Raw genomic sequence first — 23,818 nt, 5'->3', positions numbered from 1 at the left:
TGAATATGACTGATTCCTCTTTCCTAACTGCAAGGTCATTTCTAAGGTCAGCCGGAGAGAAAGTTGCCTGTCAGGGATCTGTTTCTATCAGCACAAGGGGAGCTATCTATGAGTGGCAGGCAAAAAATAGCTGACCTTAGGTCAGCCAGGGAAGACTCTGCCAGACTTTGAATTCTGATTTTTTAAACAAGTTGTAGGAAAACAAGCTACTTTTAAACCTCTTTGCTGTGCTTCCAAGAGTCTATAAATGTACCTTCATTACAGCATACTTAATGTTGTGTTGTAGTTATTTGTTTTACTACTGCAGACTTTGATATCCTGCAGAAAAAGAGTCATGCCTTATTCATCTTCACGTGTCTAGCATTGAATCTGTTGTGTAACGTCGTAGATGTTCAATAGCTGCTTTTTCAATGAATGCATGTTAAATGTCTCCAAGAGGGAGGTTTACTGATTTACACATGGGATAAAGACAGGAACATTAACAGTTAAAATTTCACATCCAGCAAAGAACTTTTGGCTTAACAGATAGTACCTTATGGAGCTTTATATGTTTCACAGTGTTCAAGAATGTGCAAGTATTTTATCTCATTTGACCTCACTGTGGATTTGGAAGGTTGGCAGAACAAGTGTTATTTCCATTATAACGCATGAAGAAATTGAGCTCTTGTCCAAGTAAATTGTAGCACTAAGATGATAACTATGGGCAAGCTACCCTAGCTCTTCATTGTGTGATGAGCCAGCCTATATAACTGATGTGTGTGCGTGCATGTGCATGTGTGTGTGTTGAGGTGGGGGGTTTCCATCTGTCGGGCATGTCAATCTATTTATTTTATCCTCTTATCTTTCTTTATCACCCTTAGAGAAAGATAAATGAGAGCAGGCAAGTTTGGTAGCTGGAAGCCATTCGTGTTCTTCGGGATGCCTGGAGAAGCCCAGGAAGCAGTAAGATAGGCGAGGAAGCAACGCAGCCAGAGGTGTGATTGGTGTTGTGGGCTCTTCACCTCCTCCTCTGTTTTGCCTGCAAATTGAACAGTTTTATGAGTCTGGGTGGTGTTTGGGTCTGTGTGGATCCTGGTTCCTATGACCCAAAGGGGCCCCTTGGCTAAGAAGAGCTTTTGTTACCACGGGGGGGTGGTTTATAGATTTTTTTTTAAAGGATAATTCTACCGTGGAATTGTGTGGCCTTTTTATTACACATTAGAGAAGAATAATCCCGGATTTTTTTTTTTTTACTTACATATATTTTATTGTTTCAAAGATAATTTACACTTTTAGCAAAACTATGCACATTGCTTGTCTCCCATAAACAAATGATATAAAGTTGTATGGCATTAATAATCAAGATCTGTACCAAGTAGTGCCAAAAAAAAGTGTACGCATTGAATAAAGCAAATGTATTTTTGTTGGAAGAAACAAAAACAAGTATTAAATTTTCAGGTTTTCAAGCAGTCATGAAACAAATAAAATAATTTTACAAAGTGTAGAAGTTATGAAATTATCCTTCCTTTTTTATTATTTTTTGCCTTGAGTATGTAATTGATACTTTATGACATATTAAACTACTTTTTTTTTTTTTTTTTTTTTGAGATGGAGTCTTGATCTGTCACCCGGGCTGGAGTACAATGACACGATCTCTGCTCAATACAATCTCTACCTCCCGGATTCAAGCGATACTCGTGTCTCAGCCTCCCAAGTAGCTAGGATTACAGGCGCCTGCCGCCACATCCAGCTAATTTTTGTATTTTTAGTAGAGATGGGGTTTCATCATGTTGGCCAGGCTGGTCTCGAACTCCTGACCTCAGGTGATCTGCCCGCCTTGGCCTCCCAAAGTGCTGGGATTACAGGTGTGAGCCACCGCATGGGCCCCTGAATTTCTTTTTTTTTTTTTTTTTTTTTTTTTTTTGAGACGGAGTCTCACTCTGTCACCCAGGCTGGAGTGCAGTGGCGCGATCTCGGCTCACTGCAAGCTCCGCCTCCCGGGTTCACGCCATTCTCCCGCCTCAGCCTCCGAGTAGCTGGGACTACAGGCGCCCGCCACCGCGCCCGGCTAGTTTTTTGTATTTTTAGTAGAGACAGGGTTTCACCATGTTAGCCAGGATGGTCTCGATCTCCTGACCTCGTGATCCACCCGCCTCGGCCTCCCAAAGTGCTGGGATTACAGGCTTGAGCCACCGCGCCCGGCCCCCTGAATTTCTTAAATCAAAGTTTTACTATAACATGTTTAAGGGCAGTGACTGGACCCTATTTATCTTTGTATGTTGTAGAGTATTTCCATATCCTAGGTTATAATTATTTGCTGAACAAATGAGATGCACAGAGGGAAAGCATCCTAAATGAAATTTTGTACCTTATGCACTTCCCTCCATGCATGTACTTCTCTCCTCCACCAATGGATATCATGGGCTGTTTGTGCAGAGGCTGACTTCCAGCCATTGATTCTGTTTGAGAAAAACCACTGTCTTGTCTATACATCAGTGTTTGTACAGGTTGAGCATCCCTAATCTGAAAATCTGAAATCCAAAATGCTCCCAAATCCAAACTTTCTGAGCACTGACATGATGACCACAAGTGGTGAATTCCACACCTGACCTCATGTGATGCCTTGTAGTCAAAATGCAGACAAAACTTTGTTTCATGTACAAAATGATCTAAAATATTGTATAAAATTCCTTTCAGGCTATGTGTATAAGGTATATAGAAAACATTAATAACTTTCCTTTTTAGGCTTGAGTTCCATCCCCAAAGATCTTTCATTACGTCTATGCAAATATACCAAAAATCCGAGAAAATCCAGAATCCAAAATATTTCTGGTCCCAAGCATTTTGGATAAGGGGTACTCAATCTGCATAATCATTTAAACACTTGCCCACTTTGCTTTTATTAAAGATTCGAGGAAATTGAGACTACGATGCAAATTATTGGTTGTGCTAACAGTGATAAACTTTCATCTCATTATATGTGTTTACTCCTTGAATTTAAGACGTTCAGCTGTAAAAAGAAAAAGAACAAGACATTTTGTCAAAAATTATGCCTTAAAGGGTCAAGGTGTCATGAGAAATGGTATAATATGACACATTTTAGAAAGTCCCCCCCACTCTCTTTACAACATGAAAATGTAGTTTTTTATTTTTGTTTCCAGTTCATAAACATTTTGGAAACGCATTTTATCAGAAGGTAATTAGCGGCATTGTTTGGAAAGATGAAAAATTTATTAGAAAGATCTTTAAATGGCTTTTACTAAAGCGTCATTTAACAGTTTTCCATATTATAGAAACAGCTTTTCATGGATGGTGTGGCTGTGTCTGTATCCAAACCCGGTTCGGTTCGTGGAGCCTACGGTGTAGATAACACTCAGTCTCTTAACTGGGAGTGGCTCTGGAGCAAGTCGCTGGAATGTTCAAGCTCCGCGTCACTCATGGGTACCAAGCTGATCTCTGTCTAGGGTTCTTTGCCACCCTCAGGCTCAAGTCCCAGGAGGCCTCCGCCGCTGACTTGGGTGAACAGCTCTGAGTTCCGGAGAGGGTTGGGTCTGCGGAGAAGGGCGCGAGAGACAAGCATCCGCAAGGTTCTGGTACAAAATCTGGAAACTGGACCTGGAGTTGAAATCTTTACTCCTCGTTTAAAAAGAGCATCAAAAGGGAAAAGATGAAATAAATTGGAACCTATATTTTTATGTTATCCCATGAAAAGATAGCTGTAGTGTTTTCCTCTTTATGCCAAAGAGATTAATATTTACGGGGAAGACTTTTCCAGGAAGTCGTGGTTTTCTGTAAAAAAAGGTTTTACGCATCAGAAATCGGACTTCTGAGGCAATTTCCTGAATTCCTGGAATAAAACAAAACAGAACAAGCCCCCAAACAAAACTCTATCATCTAAAACGTTCCCTCCTCACTGTGGTTCTAGTCAATGCGTGGTAGGTAGCGTTTCCAGTGATGAACAAAAGTAAATATTTGACCAGTAACTCTCCAATCGAGAGGCCCCTCCATTCCAGCTATCTGCGCCCGGGGACCAAGGAAATCCTCAAAAGCCGAGCCAAGCATTCCCCGCCCGAGCGGCCCCCGCAAGCGCAAGTCCTCCTCGCGGTGGCCGCGCCCAGGGCGCTCGGGTCGCGGGGACCCCGCCCCGCCCGGCGTTACTCAGGCCTCGGTGGCGCAGGGCGGAGCCGCGGGCGGCGGGCGGCGGGCGCAGGTGGGGAGGGGCGGTCGGAGCGCGTCGGTGACACCCGCGGGGGGGCGGGGAAGGCGCGGCGGCCGCACCCCGCCCTGGGAAGAAACCGGCCAGGTGTGGCCTCGGCGCCCGGTGCCAGCGGGGAGGAGACTCGCGCCGCCGCCGACCAACACCAACACCCAGCCCCGACACAGCTCCTCTGCGCCCTTGCAGCCCTTCGAGCCACAGCTCTTCCTCCCGCTCCTGCCCCCGGCCCGTCGCCGTCTCCGCGCTCGCAGCGGCCTCGGGAGGGCCCAGGTAGCGAGCAGCGACCTCGCGAGCCCCCCGCACTCCCGCCCGGTTCCCCGGCCGTCCGCCTGTCCGTTGCCCCCTCTGCCTTCTCCGCGCCGGCCCGCCTCGCTTATGCCTCGGCGCTGAGCCGCTCTCCCAATTGCCCGCCGACATGAGCTGCAACGGAGGCTCCCACCCGCGGATCAACACTCTGGGCCGCATGACCCGCGCCGAATCTGGCCCGGACCTGCGCTACGAGATGACCAGCGGCGGCGGGGGCACCAGCAGGATCTACTACTCGCGGCGCGGCGTGATCACCGACCAGAACTCGGACGGCTACTGGTGGGTACCTGCCCGGAGAGCGCGGGCTGCGGGGCGCGCGGGACGAGGAGGGAGCTTCCTCCTCTGGGCGACGGGGGGACTCGAGTCCCGAAGGTGGAAAGGTTTTTTGCCCCGGGTCCCGAAAGAGCTTCCCGGCCGCGCTGGGAGCAGGACCCGGGTGTCCTGACGCGTGCAGGGACAGGTTGGCCCTGTCCTGCGAGCGGGGACTCGGTCCTACCTTTCTCCCCTCCCGCGAGCCCGGGCGGGTGGTCAGAGGGGGCGTCGGGCCAGCGCGGGGCAGTCCTCTGCCTGCCGAACTCGGCTGCAGTCGCCTTTGTCCCAGCCCGCGAATGGGAGGTCAGGGGAGGTGGGCCTGCGACCACAAAACCCAACCTCTCCAACCGTAATCAATGTAAAAGAGGAAAGGAGCGGGGCCCCGGCACTATCTGGTGGCCGAGTGGTGCTCGGGGCTCCGCGTTCTTTACCCGCTCACCCCCAATCCCCGGTAACCCCGAGACCACAACTGCGGCGGTTCTTGGACTCCTCGGCCACCCGAGGACGTTTGTATGAAGGCTGCACGTCCGGGCGGCGCGGGATCCTGTCCCGAGGAGGCCCCGCTTCGGCTTCCCCTGTCCCGCAAACGAAACTTGCCCGCCGGGGTGGCTGCCGGGCCCGGCGCTCGAAGTTCGGCGGGGACTTGCCTGTTCCCCTCGGTCGTCCGCGCCGCAGCCCCGCGGGCGAGCGCACCTGTGGCCCTGCCTCTGAGCCTTTTGTTTCCTCCTTTTTAAAAACACCGGATGAAAGACCCCAGTGTGCCTTGGATCGCAGAGCGCCAGCCGCGCGTCTGCTTTCATCCAGAATGTGTGGGCAGGGGAGTGTGGGGGGGAGGACGACGCTGGGGGCCCGCCCTGGCCCAGGTGCCCCGGGAAGACCCCCCGCTGAGAGGGTCAGCTTCTCCGGATCCTCGCGGAAACAGACCGAGGGCGTCGTTTGGGTGGGTGGGGAGAGACCCTGTCCCAGGTCTCGGGAGCTGGACTCTAGATGCCCACGTGAGCGGTGCGCGTTTTGCAGCTCCCCGCCCCCTGCTAGTTCTTCCCACATTGGGCTTTTGGGAAAGAGGCTGAGCGTCGGACGTTATTTACCAGGCGTTGTGGCCCTAGGCCTGGGAGGAGCAACCTGAATGCGCTCCAGGGCAGTTTTGTTTTGCAAGCAGTTTTGAAGGCAGGGACTACTCGAGTTGCAACCTGTTTGCTGCTTGGATTCATTTATTTCTGGAGCATCCTGAAAATCTATTTCACCTGTTTTTTTTTTTTTTTTTTTTTTTTGAGTTAGCAAAGAATTGTCTCAATCTTGGGAGTTCTTTGTTTCCTGAACAAAATGTGTCTGGGGATTTCCAGGGAAAATGTGCCAAGCAATAGGAGGAATGAAAAGTTGGGTTTTCATTACATTTGTTTTTAAATTTTGCCAGCCATTTAAATCTGAAATTTAAATTTTCTCTCGCAGTCCTCCAGGATTTGAGACGCACTTCTACCTTTAAATGTGCGGGTTACACATAGTTTAAATCCAAGTCAGAATGGAATGTGAAGGATTCTTTAGCAGCTCTTTTTGGCATTTTTATGAACCAAGTATTTATTTTGATTATTATTTGTAACTATGCTTTTGCTAGCCTGGATTTCTTATCTTTTAAATAGACAATAATCAGTATTATTAATCGAATATTTCACTCCCTTGGTTTCTTATACCTTTTGTAGAGAAGTAAAACTTTAATAAATTAATTGGTTAATGAACTGCATCAAGATACATGTTTTGTTAGGATTCCTCACTGAAACATTTAATTTTGGGCAGGCTCCATGTTTTTTCATCGCGTAGTATCATTTCTTGTGTTCTGTTTTTCCAACTTAAAGCCTACTTATAAAACGTACCAAGTCTCCCATCTCTGGGAAGGGGAAAGAGACCCAAGTGAAAAATTACCTGACTTTGAGGAAGGATGTTTTCTCTCCTCATTAATGTTGCTCTGCCTGGCAGCAGGGCGTCAGGCTCAGGGCTTGAGTTGGGAGGCGGTCATTCTTTCTGGGGATCCTGGCAATGGAGTTTCCTCCCGAGCCTGTCCCAGCCTGCAATGGTGCTACTGACTACAAAATCGCCCACAAATGCTGACTGCTGCGTTTTCAAATAATAGCGACTGGCTGAAGACAGGGCATGTCGCAGTTTTTCTGGTGGCATTCTGGTTTTGTGTGGAGGGATATGTTTGGCCGTGCCATGCACTTTGTAGAAGCAGGGTGCCCTCTATGCCCAAGGGAGCCACTGCCCTCTGCTAAGTGAATGATGATTAAGAATTTCATAAGTATTTTTCTGACCCGAAGATTTTCTAAATAAAGGTTTTTGTGGTTTTCTTCTTTTCTTTCTTCCTTTTTTTTTTAAGCTCCAAAACTAGTATAAAAACTATTGGTTGACTTTAAACTCATTTATTTCAAAAACTGCTATTTATGGCTGAATTATTAATAGATTGGTGATTTTCGAGCTGAGTGTTTTGTATTTAGCCCTTCCCTAAATAAAGTAATTTGAATGTGTAGAGGGCCCAACTCTTAGTTTTCCTTTGAAAATGACTTTAAAACAGCTCTCTCCCTCTCTCTGTCCTTTCCACGAACAGCACTTACCCATTTTTAGGACAGTATTAGATCTCACTGTATCATAATCCCCTTTTTTTCCCCTACCACCCGCCTGTTCTTTGTGTCTTTATTTTAGATTGAATTGAATCTGCAGCTACTTAATTTTGTTAACATTTGGTAAATGTTACAACCTTGATAATGAAATAATAGACATGTACATGTCTTGAAATGTAAATTTTGGATTCTTCTTGGATAGGATGTTATATTAATACTGTTTTCAATTACAGCAGAATTACTCTAGTCTTATTCCTGTCATTAAAACAAATTACAAATCTGTAGTGAAATTTGTTATCAAAGTAACAAAGCCTCACAGTTAGATCTTTCACCCATCAAAGGGTGGATTTGTGGGAGGATTAAAAGCAGAAAATAGTCATTAAGCTTCAGAAATATGTGGTTATAATATTAATGCTTATTTTTCTTCAGATCTCATGATTTCAAAACTGAGATACATGTGATCATTATTTCATAAACATTTTAAAGTTAGTCTTAAATTAGGTTTTAAGAGAAGCTTATTTCTTACCATGAGACAAACAGGTCCATTTGCCTGAATTTTAGAGCAGGGGGCCCCTAAGGATCACTTAGCCTAGGCAGAAACCCCACATGCACACTTTAGAGACAGGAAGCTGAGGACGTGCCCAAGATCCCAGAATCCACTTATGGCTGGGTTGGCCTGAGGACCCAAGGATCCTCACCTTGGTTTTCCCTGTGCCTTCACAGCCTGACTTTTAGAATGGACAGGCCTGTAATTACACCATGAAAGTATCTCACATTCCATTAAGTCCTTCCTTCAGCAAGTGTTTACTGAGCATCGGCTGCATTCTGTGTTGTGTCAGGGGAGATCGAGGTGGAAATCTATAGTCTTGAAAGGAGCGTAGGCCCTTCCAAGGATAAGTACACGAAGACTAGCACACAAAAGCGGAATGCCCAGGAGCGGTGTACATGACTTCAGAGACGTCACAAGGAGGTGAGAGAACATCTGTCGTGGGGGCACTGGGAAGACTTTATAAGGGAAGTGATGTCGAACTGGACTTTGGAGGATTTCAGCTGCGTCAAGATGGGTGGGCAGAGAGCCTTCCGGGGGAGAGAAGAGCTTGAGAAAAGTCTGCAAAGCCTGTGGAGTGATCTCCTTTTTGAGCATTCGCTCTGAGCAGGGAGGCAGTCAGGTGAAAGGAGGAAGCATCCTCTTTGACCAAGGCATTCCAGACCTTGAATGCCCTGGAGAGGGATTTGGATAGGCAGAGGGAAGCTGGTGCAGGTTTTCACTGAAGCCATTGAAAGTCTCTTCCATGGGAGGAGCAGGGAAGTTAGACGATCATAACTGAGCTTCTGGACTGCTTAGGCATTGGCTTAAGGAAGCCATTGCACCAGTGAAGGAGGGAGGGAATGAAAGTCTGAACCAGGGTGAGGGCGGTGGATGGGAAAGTAGGTATTGCCAAGGTGGAGTGACAGCTTCAGCTAAGAATTGGATGCGACAGGCAAGGGAGAGTCTGAGAAAACAGGCGCAGAGCTCGAGTGACTCAGAGCGTAGATAGTCTAAACACTTTTCTGGGAAACGATTGCAAAGCAAGATCTAGTTTAGCTGAGTATATGGCAGGTAACATTTACATGATTATGAAATTTAACTTGTATATTTTATAAAAATATCAGGTCTGTGGTTAATAATAGTTACCATTACCCGGCAAACACACGGTGATGTGCCTGGTATAGTACGTTTGTTATCTCAAGCCTCATAACAAACTTCCCAGTTTACAGATGGGAAACTGAGGTTAAAATATTTAAATGACTTGCCTAAGGTCACACAGCTGGTTAAGTGGTTAAGCTAGATTTGAATCCAGTATACCGCAAGGACCCAAGAGAAGATTAAACCTGCAGTGTGAGAATTCACCTTTTCTACTTGTAAACCCTTTTCGATCTGAGTTATTGCTTATTTTGAATCTGTTGAATTCCTCAGCCTGCATTCCTGTGAAATATTTCATAATCATTGTATTCTTTCATTAATACTCCTGTAGAGTTTCTATCGGCTTAGGAAAAGAGAAACTCAAGTTGATTCTGCATTAAGCCAACTAATTGTTAGTCAGATCTATTTAATGGAACAATACAGCTTTCAACAGTCATTTTTTTCTCTAAATATGGGCATAATTTCATTGTTCAGGTAATGGAAATGTCTTGGAAAGGGGAAAACTGCTGATGCCCCTGATGCCTCATGCTGACTTCTCAGGGTGGAGCAAAGGAGGGCTTGGGTGTGAGACTTGGGGAGTGTGTCTTCACTCTCAGCTAACCAGTCTTTCCAGACCAGGAGGTTCTAGAAGGAGTGGTTTCAGTCTGGAGGCCTTGTTGCTGCAGCTGGGAGCAGTGCCACACCCCTTGGTTTTCTCCATCTTCCTCCTGCTGGGCTGGTCCCAGTGGCCCTGCCACTTGAAAACGTTCAGGTGTGGTTCTGAATTTGAAGCCATGGCCCCACAGATCCCAAGACTCAGACATGAGCTGCTCATTTGAGGTGACATCTTGTAAAATACTAGTGCAGTCCAATAATGTATGCCTCGCCACCGACACCTTGGGCTGGAAGGGCTCATGAATGTGAAATCTACATTTCATGAAAATGAAGACAGTTTAGTGAGAAGCTGCAGCAACCAGATCTAAGGTTCTGCTTGGAATTACATTTTGTTTGTTTGTTTTGAGATGGGGTCTTGCTCTGTGGCTCAGGCTGGAGTGCAGTGGCATGATCATAGCTCACTGCAGTCTTGACCACTCAGGTTCAAGTGACTCTCCCACCTCAGCCTCTCGAGTAGCTAGGACCACAGGCATGCGCCACCATACCCAACTAATTAAAAAAATTTTTTTTTTGTAGAGACAAGATCTCACTATCTTGCCCAGGCTGGTCTTAAACTCCTGGGCTCAAGCAATCCTCCCACCTTGGCCTCCTAAAGTACTGGAATTACAGGCAAGAGCCAGTGCACCTGGCCTTTGAATTTTCTTACCCTCAATAAGTTTCTTTCGTGCTGTTAAAGTGTATCACTCTCTATGAATTGTCCCAGTTATATTTGAGTCTTGTAAGGAACCTTAGGAACTCCTGAAAATACCTCACACTTAATACCCAATCCATTACTTCCTTCTCCTCTTTCTCTTTTTTTTCTTTTCACCCCACCCCCATTTTGCTGTGGGACATCCTTAAAGTTGTGGACTGGGGCAAAGACAAAACACAAAAATGAAATTTCAGCTGGGTGTGGTGGCTCATGCCTGTAATCCAGCCCTTTGGGAGGCCGAGGCAGGTGGATCACAAGGTCAGGAGTTCCAGACCAGCCTGGCCAATATGGTGAAACCCCGTCTCTACTAAAAATACAAAAATTAGCCGGGCATGGTGGTGTGCTCCTGTAGTCCCAACTGCTCAGGAGGCTGAGGCAGGAGAATCGCTTGAACCCGGGAGGCGGAGGTTGCAGTGAGCTGAGATCGTGCCACTGCACTCCAGCCTGGGTGACAGAGTGAGACTCCATGAAAAAAAAAAAAAGAAATTTCAGAACCATAACAACAGCAGCAGCCTCCGCAAGTAAAAGCTATCTCCACCTCTGCAGTGCCCCTCTGAGCCTCACCTCAGCCCCAGGATGGGGGTGTTCTACCTGTCCTAGAGGCAGAAGCTCCAGGCACCGCCAGTGGATGTCACTTTAAGTTGCTCAAGGTCACAGGCTGTATAACTGGAAGTGGCTGAGCTGGGCGTGGACTCCAACTGTGCCCTACTTCAAAGCCCTTCTGAAGTTAATGATATGTGATCAGTTTTCCACTACCCCGCAAACACAATCTGCCAAGCACTCAGTGTGAAAATCAAGAAAACCACTTGGAAAAGAAGCAGAACTTTTATTAGAGAACTGTTTCTGTAGCTCCTGGGCGAAGACAAAATGCAGGATCAAAGGAGGCTGCCTTTCTAAAATCTATAGAGAAAAACATCCACCATGTTTGTTCACTGCTGGAGTGGGAGTGGGGAGGGGACAGCTGTGCTCTCTGGTTGAGCTTTGAAATCAGGGTAATGCGATGAGCCAAAATATCTTCAGATCGGTCTTTTGTTTGCCTTGTTTTTTTTCCACTTTACTAAGCCAAACAAACATGCATTAAGTACCTTTTGTGTGCAGAACCTTATGTTGTTAGGTTAAGTGTTTGTAGGAGTCCAAGATGACTAAGACGTGGGACTTTGCTCTCCAGGAGTACGTAGCCAGGTGTGTATAAACTAATGCAAGAGAGGAGAGGATGCATAGGTGTGATATGGAAAGCTCCATGCAGAAGGCTGTAACTTTTGAAGTTTTGAACTTTTGAAGGATGGCTAACACGGCATTTCAGCTGATGTATATATAGGGTGTTTAATGAATTTTTTTTTCTTGAGACGGAGTTTCGCTCTTGTTGCCCAGGCTGGAGTGTAGTGGTGCAGTCTTGGCTCACTGCAACCTTTGTCTCCCAGGTAAAACCATCTCATCTCAACCTCCCATCTCAGCCTCCCAAGTAGCTGGGACTTACAGGCGTGCGTCATCACGTCCAGCTAAGTTTTATATTTTTTTTTTGTAGAGATGGGGTTTTGCCATGTTGCCCAGGCTGATCTTAAACTCCTGGGTTCAAGCAATCAGGCGGCCTCGGCCTCCCAAAGTGCTGGGATTACAGGCATGAGCCACGGCGCCCAACCTTGTCTTGTATTTTTAAAAATAATATTTTTGGGAACACATGTAAAGCTAATGCCTTAGGACAGCTAGTTTTGGAGTCCTATTTTTAAAGAAAATTTTTTTCGAAGGTAGTAAAATAAAACCTTGAAATCTTGGTAATACTGTTCACACATTCATGTGGCGTTTGGATTAGAATGCAGAACTTGTTTTCTTTTAACCACCGGTGAAGGGCTCTCTATGCAAATATTTGGAACCCTTTCTTGTTTAAACAAGTTTTAGCATGAACTTTAAAAAAAAATATGTGCAGGTAGGTTCTTTGTAGTATGACTCATTTATCTCTCAGAAGAGTTAAAAACTTTTAAGGATGAGTTATTTTTTTAAAGGGCACCTATTACTTTGGTTTAGAAGTCAATATTCTTTTGATAAATTTGACCCAAATGAGTTATTTTCTTTTTCTTTCTTTTTTTCTTTTTTTAAAGGAAAGCACATGACATCTGCCATCTTCTGTGCCACCAAAATGGGATTTAAAAATTGAACTTCATGGCTTGTTACTTTAATTCGTAACATGATTTGAAAATCTCTTAACCCCTAACACCCATATGTAGCAGTATTAAAAATTTCTTTGGGCCGGGCGCGGTGGCTCAAGCCTGTAATCCCAGCACTTTGGGAGGCCGAGACGGGCGGATCACGAGGTCAGGAGATCGAGACCATCCTGGCTAACACGGTGAAACCCCGTCTCTACTAAAAAATACAGAAAACTAGCCGGGCGCAGTGGCGGGCGCCTGTAGTCCCAACTACTCGGGAGGCTGAGGCAGGAGAATGGCGTGAACCCGGGAGGCGGAGCTTGCAGTGAGCTGAGATCTGGCCACTGCACTCCAGCCTGGGCGACAGAGCGAGACTCCGTCTCAAAAAAAAAAAAAAAGAAAATTTCTTTGAGGCTAGGGGTTAAAAAAATTTTTTATACACTTGTTAGTAAGTACATCATTTTAAAATTATTTATTTATACATAATAGAATTTTGCATTTTTCCAAACTGAACTATATGAATTAAATTTAATTCAATTACCATGAATATATTTATTTACCATGAACTTAACATAGACATTTGTATTATTTTCAGTAAGGAAGAATGACTTTGGTGGTTTCCTAAAATTGAGTTACAGAATGAATGAGGTAAAGAAATCTTACATACCATTTAGCCCAACAGATGGAGATAGAAATTTCTGAGATTAAAAAAAAATCTAAAATTATGTGGTCAATAAAAAAATACATATATATATATATATAATCTGACTTAGAAGGGTTTGAATTACAGCTTTTAAAAACATGCTTTTCCTGGCCAGGTGCGGTGGCTCACATCTGTAATCCCAGCACTTTGGGAGGCCAAGGTGGGCAGATCACTTGAGGTCAGGAGTTTGAGACCAGTCTGGCCAAAATTTGGTGAAACCTTGTCTCTACTAAAACTACAAAAATTAGCTTTGCGCGGTGGCAGTGTGCCTGTAATCCTAGATATGTGGGACACTGAGGCAGAAGAATCACTTGAACCCAGGAGGTGGAGGTTGCAATGAACCGAGATTGTCCCACTGCACTCCAACCTGGGCGACAGAGTGAGACTCCTCAAAAAAAAAAAAAAAAAAAAAAAAAATAGGCATGTTTCCTGAAGCAAGCTCTCCTGGCTCTTGTGCTGAAGAATCCATTGCTACACATACAGCTGGTGTCTGTCTGACATCAGCCTGACTCGATGGGTCGGAATCCTTTCCCCAGACTTCTTCCCTGATTAAGTACAGCGAGTTCTGTGTGGATTCTTCACTGGGCTAAAACAAGCAAACTGACCTGTCAAGGTGGATTCCCTATACCTTAGTTGGCCTGAGTCTCCCTCTGTCTTGTTTTGATGGGCTGAGTCATTCACGAGGTGTATACCTAGTTCCCTTTCTCGCCTCAGTCTGTTTCCTAAGGGAATTCTTGGCCACACCTAAGACTGAAGTTGGATTCTTACAGATGAAAGACAGAAATAGACCTTGTTTTAAGGATCAGATGCAGTCTTGAAAAGTTGTGTATATGATGAAATTTGGTTAAGCAGATCACACTTCCCAATGGACAAATAGTGATATCAAAGATTCTTTATTTCATTGTTCCAACACTTTAGCTTTTTATTTTTTCAACCCTTTAAAGGATTAGATTTTTGTGCATTCCCCATTCCTATGCAGTTGTTAATTTATTTACTAACATGCCATGCAAAACATTTAAATGTTTTAGTGGATATCAGGAACATATGAGACAGGGTGCAGTGTCTCACGCCTGTAATCCTAACACTTTGGGAGGCCGAGGCGGGCAGATCATTTGAGGTCAGGAGTTTGAGACCAGCCTGACCAACATGGTGAAACCCTATCTCTACTAAAAATACAAAAAAAATAGCTGGGTGTGGTGGTGCATGCTTGTAGTCCCAGCTACTCGGGAGGCTGAGGCAGGATAATCACTTGAACCTGGGAAGTGGAGGTTGAAGTGAGCCGAGATCGCACCACTGCACTCCAGCCTGGGTGAGAGAGCAAGACTCCATCTCGAGGGGGAGGGGAAAAGAAGAACATATGGAAATCCTTTAGAAAAGCACAAAGAATTTATTTGGTATTATTAGCAGCATATGAAGTTACCTGTTTTTTTTGTTTGTTTTTTTTTAAGTTCAAATATGGGTAGGCAAGGGGAGGCAGGTAAGGTGTCTTCTCTTTATAGGATGCCAACTGATCTCTAGAGAAATAGGAATGTCTTCTAAAACTAGGGGGAGGGAATTAAAACATAGAGAAAACCCACCAATGTTTTAAGCCAATGTTTGGTTGCCTTACCTCCTTTATCCTGGATGTAATTCATTTCTAACTGTTGTATAACTAACTAGTCTAAGTTCTTGGGTAAAAAGAAGCTGGTGAGTTTTGTATTTTGTGGTCAAATGAATTTGGTCTCATAAATTCACTTTTAAAAAGGTGTATGTACACTTCGGTGCATTCATTCACAATTGTGTGAATAAAAACATTCACACAATTTGGTGCGTTCATTCAAAATTGTGAATGAACAATTGTGTTTGTCCTCCCTGTCTCTGTTTTTTAATACATTTTAATTCTACAATAGTTTTAGATTTGTAGAAAAGTTACAGAATAGTACAAAGTTTGTGTGTACCCTCACCCAGTTTCCCCTGCCTCCATCATTTTGTTTTCTTAACAGCTGGGGTTTATGCTGTGTTGCCCAGGCTAGTCTTGAACTGCTGAGCTCAAGCGATCCGTTTACCTTGGCCTCCCAAAGTGCTGGGATTACAGGCGTGCCCCACCCTCATCCTATAGCTCAGTTTGTGATCCTTTTTACAGCAGCACACATTAAATCATTTAGGAAACTCTGACTTTCCATTGTGCTAAGAGACAGCTCTTTCATTTATCTGCTTGGAACTGGCATTCTTTGTGGGAATCACCCTTGGAGCCAAATTGCTGAACAGAATTTCTTAATGTTTCAGAATAAAGGTATTCCTATGTCCCTTCAATAAAGAAAATAAAAATAATTACACAGGACCTTCCTAATTTTTTAATTCATCCTAGGGTTCTAAGTGAGGTTGCCGGGTTTCTTAATGGTTTCCTTTGTCTCTCGAATTTCTTTCCTCTGTTTTATAACAGATATGTTTTGGAAGGTGATCTAAGTCAGTTGGAATTCTGTACAAGTTAGGACAACACATGTGATCTTGCTTATATCTCAGCAGTATGAGAAATGGACCTCATTTCCTGTATAATCTGGAGTGGAAGACAGAGACTGGTTGCGTTGGTGATGGGTGGGGGCAGTCCTGGTTTTGAGAGGTGGATGACTCTGGCACCACCTCGCCTTTACCTGCCTGGAGGAGCCTGTGTCTTCTCTGGGGAGTAGTTCCCAGGGAGGTCTGGGCTCCTCACCCACATTCATCTAGTCCTGGCTTGTTGGGGAGTCTTGCCTGCAGGGAGGAACCCCAAATGGGTGGCCAAAAAAGAAAGTGCTTTCCTATGGTGAGACAGTGCAGGCAGGTGCTGCGAAGAACTCCCACATTACTGTGGGCTTATCCCATCTATGCATAATGCAGCCATTGTTTGTCAAACTTTTTTTTTTAAACGGTGAAATTCTTTCTTTAAAACACACACACACACACACACACACACACACACACACACACACACACACAATATCCAGTTGGTTAGACAGGCATCAGATAAAAGCAGGCTCAGGCTGGCCCTGACTGAAGGACTGGGTAGGAAGAGCCAATTTCTTGTAGCACATCCGTGAGGACTTTTCACAGATGTTAAATAATCACTTGGTCTGCTTTAAACTTCTCTGAAACCAAACTACAGTGGGCTGTGCTGTGGCATAGTACATCTTGGTAGATTTAAAAGCCAGATTTCGGTTATGCCTTGCTTGAAGAGCAAATGAAACTCTGTCATCTCTTTCTTTAAGATACAGACCGTCTGCAACATTTTTCGTCAACACCACTGTTGTTTTAAGGTTTCTTCTAGGAGTCTTCCAGAAAAGTGCCTCATTTGGAATGTACATTGAATGAGCTTCATTGTAGAGAAAAATAGGTATTCTAGGAACATCTTGAAAGGAGAATGGGTTTGTTTTGCAATAAAGATAATGTATTTAAATTTTCCATCACTTTCTTCACACCATGATTTTTAAAAAACCATTATTGTCTTTTACAGGAATTACAGAATATATATATATGTGTGTGTGTGTGTGTGTGTATATATATATATATATATATTTTTTTTTTTTTACAGACAGGGTCTCACTCTGTCACCTAGGCAAGAGTACAGTGGTGTGATGATAACTCATCGCAGCCTCCAACTTGTGGGCTCAAGTGATCCTCCCACCTCAGCTTCCTGAGTAGCTAGAGCTACAGGCACGCATCACCATGTTTGGCTAATTTAAAAATAATCTTTTTTTTTTTTTTTTTTTGTAAGACATGGTCTTGCTATGTTGCTCAGGCTGGTCTCCAACTTCTGGACTTAATCAGTCCTCCTGCCTTGGCCTCCCAAAGCACTGGGATTACAGGCGTGAACCACTGTGTCTGGTCAATACTTTTGTAGTGTAAGCTTTTTTCTCCTCTCCTGCCTTTCCTTCAGCCAGACTTGCCAGTGAAATCTTCATGCTCTGTGTCTGACACCGTGAGGTCTTCCTGCAGAGGGACTTGTGGTGTTGGGGACTGTCATTAGGGACCGCTGTGGAATGAAGCAGGAGTGAAGCTGAAATAGCTCTGTGTCATTGTCATTGCCGGAAGTGTGTTTTTATAACTCAAAGAGATAATGTCTGGATTGGATCCTGGACCTGGGAGGGGAAAACTTGCTATGAAGGACATTATTGGGCTAATTGGTGAAATCTGAACAAGTTCTATTAATTGGAAAATTGTTCGTGTCAATCGTAAATTTTCTGATTTTGATCATTGTTTTGTGGTTATATATAAGTGAATGTTTTTATCCTTAGGAATGATATGCTGAGATATTTGGAGGTTAAAAAGGCATGTTTATTCTCAAATGATTCAGAAAAAAATAATATGTATACAGAGATACATACATGCTGAAATATTTGGCGGTAGAAGGGCATGGTTATTCTCAAATGGTTCAGAAAAAAATAATATATACACATAGATAAATACACACACATCTATGGAGAGTGGAGAAGGGGGATGAAGGAAACATAAGAAAATGTTAACAATTGGGATTCCAGGTAAAGGGTCTCACAGGAGTGGTTTTGTCCCGTTTTTGCAACTTTTGCAAGTTTGAAATTATTTCAGAATTGAAGTAAGTTATTTTATGTCTGGTTTATTTGTGTTTGCCTCCTTAGTCAAACCGGCACGATGTCCAGGCACCAGAACCAGAACACCATCCAGGAGCTGCTGCAGAACTGCTCCGACTGCTTGATGCGAGCAGAGCTCATCGTGCAGCCTGTAAGCTTTCTCTGTTCCCATCGCTTCTCCCAAAGCCTTGGCCACACCCAACTGTGCTCCGGTTAGCTTCTGCTGCCCAGGGCCACCCTATTCACTGACCTCTGTCACGGAGTTTTTAGAGATGCTGTTTTTCAGACCAGACTACAGAGAGATGTGTGTCTTCTTAACCTATTTGTAATGTTGGTTTAACAATGGGAACCAGCTTTCAAACACTTCTCCGTCGTCCCCCAACAAATGTTTACCTTACAGATTGCCACCTTTTTGGAAATAAAGCAATTTATGATTTACGTGACATTTTGATATTTGCCATTCTGAGAAATGCAGCCTGGCATGTTTCTGTGCCTGGGCTGGGATGGATCTTCATGTGCACCATCAATTTAGTATGATTTTTTTTTTCAGGGAAAATGACTATATTGAGATAACAGTTCTATCCAGGAAACAGAAAAATGTGGAAAAATAGGCAGTTGAAAATTGAGGAGAAATGGTAACATTTGCGAGAACCTTGAGATGTTTCTTGAGATAACTGAGACATCCTAGGATCTCATCTAATCCAGATTAGAAATCATGGAGTTCGTGGTATTTGCTGTGTAAAGTCTTCATTTTAAAACACTAGCATTCACCTTTGCTCCGAGTGTGCTAAAAACAGAATAGAGAATGGTGGGGCCGTAGCCATCTTTTCTATCCCTTTCCTGAGTTACTGAATCTTTTCAGAGAAGTTTCCCTAATGCTGACATCGGTATCAAGGTTACATCTGGAATCTGCCTCATTACAAAGTACCCCTTTTAAATAACCTACATTTGAAACAGATTTTAACCAAATGAACTTTTTGTATTTTAATGTTCTAATTTCTTAATTTAGATACTGTGTGGGTTCTAGTTCTGAGTTTCTTTATCCAATTAAAAAAATAATGTCACTTTAGTCCATGTTTAGAGATATTTGGGGCTCAGCAAACTAGCTTGGCTCTAGTTCTAGTTGTTTCGAGTGTCTGATTTGAAACATACTCCTTGAAATGTTCCTCACAGTGGCCCAATTCCTTTACACAAAACAAAATAGTAGAACCAGTGACTTAATAATGAACACACACACACCAGTCATGTGTAGTGACTATGGATACGTTTTACATGTAGCTCTGAAAATTTGCATGGCCTCATGTTCTCAGTTTATTTTTACTTATATGCATCAACGTGCAATAAAAACAGGTTAGGGAAATAGTGTCACATTTGCTAACATTTCTGTTTAGAGAAATGAGGTTCATTTGGCTAAAGCCAAGTAAAGGCAGCAGATAAAAAATTCCAGAGAATTTTGCTTCAGGTGGCACTGAAGCAGAGGAGGAAGCTTTCTGTTTTTGTTTTTATTTTTCTAAATACAAAACCCTTTCTAAATTTTGAAATAGTTATAGACTCATAAGAAGTTGCAAAAATAGTACAGAGGGGTCTCTACTCAGTACCCAGCTTCTCCCAGTGGTGACATCTTATATGATTATAGTCATCATCAAAACCAGGACATTGATTGGCCCAATACAGTTAACCAGGCAGAAGCCTTCTTTTTAAGAACTAAAACATTGGTCGGGCATGGTGGCTTATGCTTATAATCCCAGCACTTTGGGAGGCCGAGGCAGGTGGATCACTTGAGGTCAGGAGTTCGAGACCAGCCTGGCCAACATGGTGAAAACCCGTCTCTACTAAAAATACAAAAATTAGCCTGGCGTGGTGGCACATGCCTGTAGTCCCAGCTACTCAGGAGCCTGAGGCAGAAGAATCGCTTGAACCCTGGAGGCAGAGGTTGCAGTGAGCCGAGATCGCGCCACTGCATTCCAGCCTAGGCAACAGCAAGGCTTTGTCTCAAAAAAAAAAAAAAAAAAAAAAAAGAACTAAAATGTTATGTTCCCATAAGGTATAGGAAAAACCCAGTTTGTGCGTAAGAGGCCCCATCTGGCATAACCGTACGGTGTCCCTATCACAGTGAAATTCCCATTAGATGAGAGTTGTGTGTAAATATGAAAGATCAGCATGTAACATGTTGAAGCAAGGGGAAGGTTAGCATTCGGTAAATGTGCCTTTAAAAGCCAAGCAAATTTAAAAGATAGTCCACAAACTTTGGTTCATGAATCTCCCTCTGTTTACCTTCTTAACTCAATAAGATCATTTTCAGTGAGGAAACTTACAGTTTTTGTCAGGCTTACAGTGGAAGCTCTTGCTTCCATTAATGCACAGGAAGCTTTTCCTTGATGTGAATGCTTTCTTTCAGGAATTGAAGTATGGAGATGGAATGCAGCTGACTCGGAGTCGAGACTTGGATGAGTGTTTTGCCCAGGCCAATGACCAGATGGAAATCCTCGACGGCTTGATCAGAGAGATGCGGCAGATGGGCCAGCCCTGTGATGCTTACCAGAAAAGGTATTGTCCACAGAGCATGGATCGGGCAGTCCCCATGAAAAAGAACACCACATATCCAGTTACACTCAATTCCATGACCTAGGTCGTCCTTTGAAGGCAGCACAAATGTTCTCAAGGAAAGGCTTGCTTAGTTGGTATTTTGCAGCTTTATTATGTATCTCTAATACAATAAAGTGATCGGTTCATTATAGATGTTAACTGTACCTCCCTTCAGAGGACAGAAAGGCCTTTTTTTTTTTTTTTGAGACAGGGTCTCTTTGTCACCCAAGTGGGACTGCAGTGGCACAAATGTGGCTCACCGCAGCCTCGACCTCCTGGGCTCAAGCAATCCTCCCACTTCAGCCTCTCAGGTAGCTGGGCTATAGGCATGTGCCACACCTGGCAAATTAAAAAATTTTTTTTGTGGAGACAGGATTTTGCCATGTTGCTCAGGCTGATCTGGAACTCCTAGGCTCAAGCAATCCTCCGTCTTGGGCTTCCCAAAGTGCTGGGATTACAGGTGTGAGTCACTTAAGGGTCTAAAATATCAAGTCAAGCTTAGTTGAATAAATACAAAAATGAGACCCTTAGAGTTGGAAGCAGAGACTATAAGGCAGAAAAATGTAGTCTAAATTTGTTCTACTACTGCCTGGGGCTCAGGGTACTAGGAAAACTCCCAGGACAAAACTCATGAGAAAATGAAAGTTGCAGCTGGGCGCAGTGGCTCAGGCCTGTAATCCCAGCACTTTGGGAGGCTGAGGCAGATGGATCAGGAGGTCAGGAGATCAAGACTATCCTGGCTAACAACGGTGAAACCCCATCTCTACTAAAAATACAAAAAAGTAGCCAGGCGTGGTGGCAGGCACCTGTAGTCCCTGCTACTTGGGAGGCTGAGGCAGGAGAATGGCATGAACCCGGGAGGCGGAGCTTGCAGTGAGCCGAGATCGCGCCACTGCACTCCAGCCTGGGTGACAGAGCCAGACTCCGTCTCAAAAAAAAAAGAAAGTTACTCTCAGATTAGGCAAAGGCAGTGATGCTTTCTATGCTATTTCACGCTCTGAACCTCTTCCTAAGATTTAACTTGTATGCGATTAAGACCTAAGTCCTGGGGTAAAGAAAAAAAAAATCTTCAAATACCATAAAACGTTTATAGCTTCTCTATTGACACGAAAGACTCAGAAAAGGGGAAATTGGCCCAGAATGGGTTTTCATAGGCTGTTTTCCTGCAGTGGTTTAAAGGTTTTTTTTTTTTCTTTTCAGACTTCTTCAGCTCCAAGAGCAAATGCGAGCCCTTTATAAAGCCATCAGTGTCCCTCGAGTCCGCAGGGCCAGCTCCAAGGGTGGTGGAGGCTACACTTGTCAGAGCGGCTCTGGCTGGGATGAGTTCACCAAGCACGTCACCAGTGAATGTTTGGGGTGGATGAGGCAGCAAAGGGTAAGTAGCTTCCTGAACAGCCCAAACCTGTGCAGGCCAGGCCCTCCAGCACGATGGGGTCAGCCCATGTGTTGGTGTGACGAAGAGTCTTCTAGACCTCAGGTGGCAGCAGCAGCTTGCTGTTTGCAGGATTTTCCTCCTACACAATTTGAAAAGTGGTCTTCTATTTTGGAATGAATGAGATTTCAGTGTGGCTTGGGGACTCAACCTCATTGCTTTATAGTCATCCTTTATCACACAGGTCATATTTAACATGTGTAATTTAGTTAGTAGACTTTGAATATCCAGTTCTTATATTGACCCCCGGAAAAATCTGTTGTGGAAGTTTATGTGCTAAATAACTTCATTGTTCTATGTGAGTGGCAACTGACCTCATCTGTTTTACTCATAGGTACTTGAAAACCAGCCCATTGTGGTGGTTCATTTAAAATGTTCACAGATTGCAGGAGCTGGAAACAGTGAAACTAGCCGTTCTGGTTTGGGCTCATTGGTTGCTTACCTTATACTTTTGAAGTCTCAGTTGTCTCATTGTGCAACCATCACGTCACCGGTGTGGGAGTGAAGTAAAATAATGTTGGAAGGATCTGCTGATCCTTTCCCTAGAACTGGAGTTTCTGCAAAGTATTTGTCAAGACTAATGATTGTTGTGTTGTTTCATGTAATCATTATGTCCCATAATGAACAGGTGGTGGTAGAAATATGCCACAATCATGTAGATGGGAATTTTATAATGAAAACCTACTCCTAACCCTTCCCTTGAGAATGTGGATGTGTTAGAGTGATAAGTTGTGGAGAGACTGTTACGCAATGTAGATGTGGTCGTAAGAAAGCTGGTTTGTTTAGTTGTTAGACTAATTCAGCAGTGGTTCTAAAACGTCTCAACTTTAAAATTTTTGTGTATTCTTTCCTAAGTAGTGAGGACTTCAGTGACTAAACATTCATTCATTCATTCATTCAGTTAACTTTTTCTCCCATTTATTATAAAGAATATAAGCTATTACAGAAGGTAGGGCTTACAGAGAACAAAAGTCAGTTAAAATATCAGAAACCTAAATACAAACCTATTTGTATATTTTTCAAATTTCCTTCTAATCTTTGAGCACGTTTCTTGAGGATTTTATATGTCTTGGCACCCGAGGGTTCAAAGATGATGGTCCCTAGTCCTGAAAATGAATATTATTGAAGAAAACAAGATGCATACCAAATGCCAAATTTCTGTCTAGATCAGTTATAATACATTCTTGCTTAGTTGGGAGTAGAGGGGAGGGTGGCCTGCTCCTGTGGAGTGGAGCAGTCAAAGGAAGACATGGCGGAGGTGATGGGGCTTAACTACGTCTTAAGGATCTGCAATGATGGGCAAAACAGCCTTCCAATCAAATTAGTTAATGAAACATTGTATCCCCTAAAGTTGTCTTAGTATGACAGTTATAAGAAGATGACAGCCTGTAATTTGTCATTTTTTTTTTGTATTTATGTTAAGTGTAGCTTTTTAAGAATATAGTAAATACTCAATGGTTTTAAATTTTGGAAAAGTATTACCACATGAATTCAGTTTTATGTCATTTTCTTTTTTTTTTTTGAGACAGAGTCTCACTCTGTTGCCTAGGCTGGAGTGCAGTGGCATGATCTTGGCTCACTGCAACCTCCGCCTCCCGGGTTGAAGCGATTCTCCTGCCTCAGCCTCCCGAGTAGCTGGGACTACAGGCGCCTGCCACCATGCCTGGCTAATTTTTTGTATTTTTAGTAGAGACGGGGTTTCGCCATGTTGGTCAGGCTGATCTCGAACTCCTGACCTTGTGATCGGCCCACCTTGGCCTCCTAAAGTATTGGGATTACAGGTGTGAGCCACCGTGCCTGGCCAGTTTTATGTCATTTTCTAACAGAAGCAATTGATAAGCGATGCTTTCCAGATTAGGCAGGCAGCCCTCATGGTTGCAAACAAACTAAAAGTTGTTTGATTGCTTACTGCAGGTTTGCTCTGGGATTTGCTCTGCCTCCTT

General features: G+C 43.9%; 2 protein-coding genes across 4 annotated transcripts in view; one reads left to right on the top strand and one right to left on the bottom strand.

The window, feature by feature from the left end:
- Nucleotides 1-3,188: 3,188 nt before the first annotated feature.
- Nucleotides 3,189-5,872, bottom strand: LOC135970708 (uncharacterized). 2 transcript variants are annotated; one of them, XM_074038895.1, is made up of 2 exons: nucleotides 3,738-5,872; nucleotides 3,189-3,615 (listed from the first exon to the last, which is right to left on the bottom strand). In XM_074038895.1, exon 1 carries the CDS (start codon nucleotides 5,858-5,860, stop codon nucleotides 5,249-5,251), a length of 612 nt encoding a protein of 203 aa, XP_073894996.1. In that variant the 5' UTR covers nucleotides 5,861-5,872; the 3' UTR covers nucleotides 3,189-3,615; nucleotides 3,738-5,248. The 2 variants fall into 2 exon arrangements, with proteins under 2 accessions (XP_073894996.1, XP_065400532.1); XM_065544460.2 differs by having other exon boundaries at nucleotides 3,189-3,768; nucleotides 4,998-5,872.
- Nucleotides 4,366-23,818, top strand: part of DSP (desmoplakin) — a 45,402-nt gene continuing 25,949 nt past the window's right edge. For both annotated transcript variants that reach the window (XM_005554092.5, XM_005554091.5), the window contains exons 1-4: nucleotides 4,366-4,780; nucleotides 17,906-18,008; nucleotides 20,256-20,404; nucleotides 21,644-21,818. In XM_005554092.5, coding sequence (XP_005554149.2) covers nucleotides 4,611-4,780; nucleotides 17,906-18,008; nucleotides 20,256-20,404; nucleotides 21,644-21,818 — 597 coding nt within the window. In that variant the 5' untranslated portion in view covers nucleotides 4,366-4,610. The remainder of the gene's footprint in view (nucleotides 4,781-17,905; nucleotides 18,009-20,255; nucleotides 20,405-21,643; nucleotides 21,819-23,818) is intronic.

This window comes from Macaca fascicularis, chromosome 4, assembly GCF_037993035.2.
Source record: "Macaca fascicularis isolate 582-1 chromosome 4, T2T-MFA8v1.1".
NCBI lineage: Eukaryota > Metazoa > Chordata > Mammalia > Primates > Cercopithecidae > Macaca > Macaca fascicularis.
The sequence above is the reverse complement of the archived record's forward strand: the minus strand, read 5'-3'. Positions and strand labels throughout refer to the sequence as shown.

Excerpts from the sequence above, each read along its gene's own strand:
- LOC135970708 (XM_074038895.1), bottom strand. The coding sequence starts at position 5,860 with ATGTGGGAAGAACTAGCAGGGGGCGGGGAGCTGCAAAACGCGCACCGC.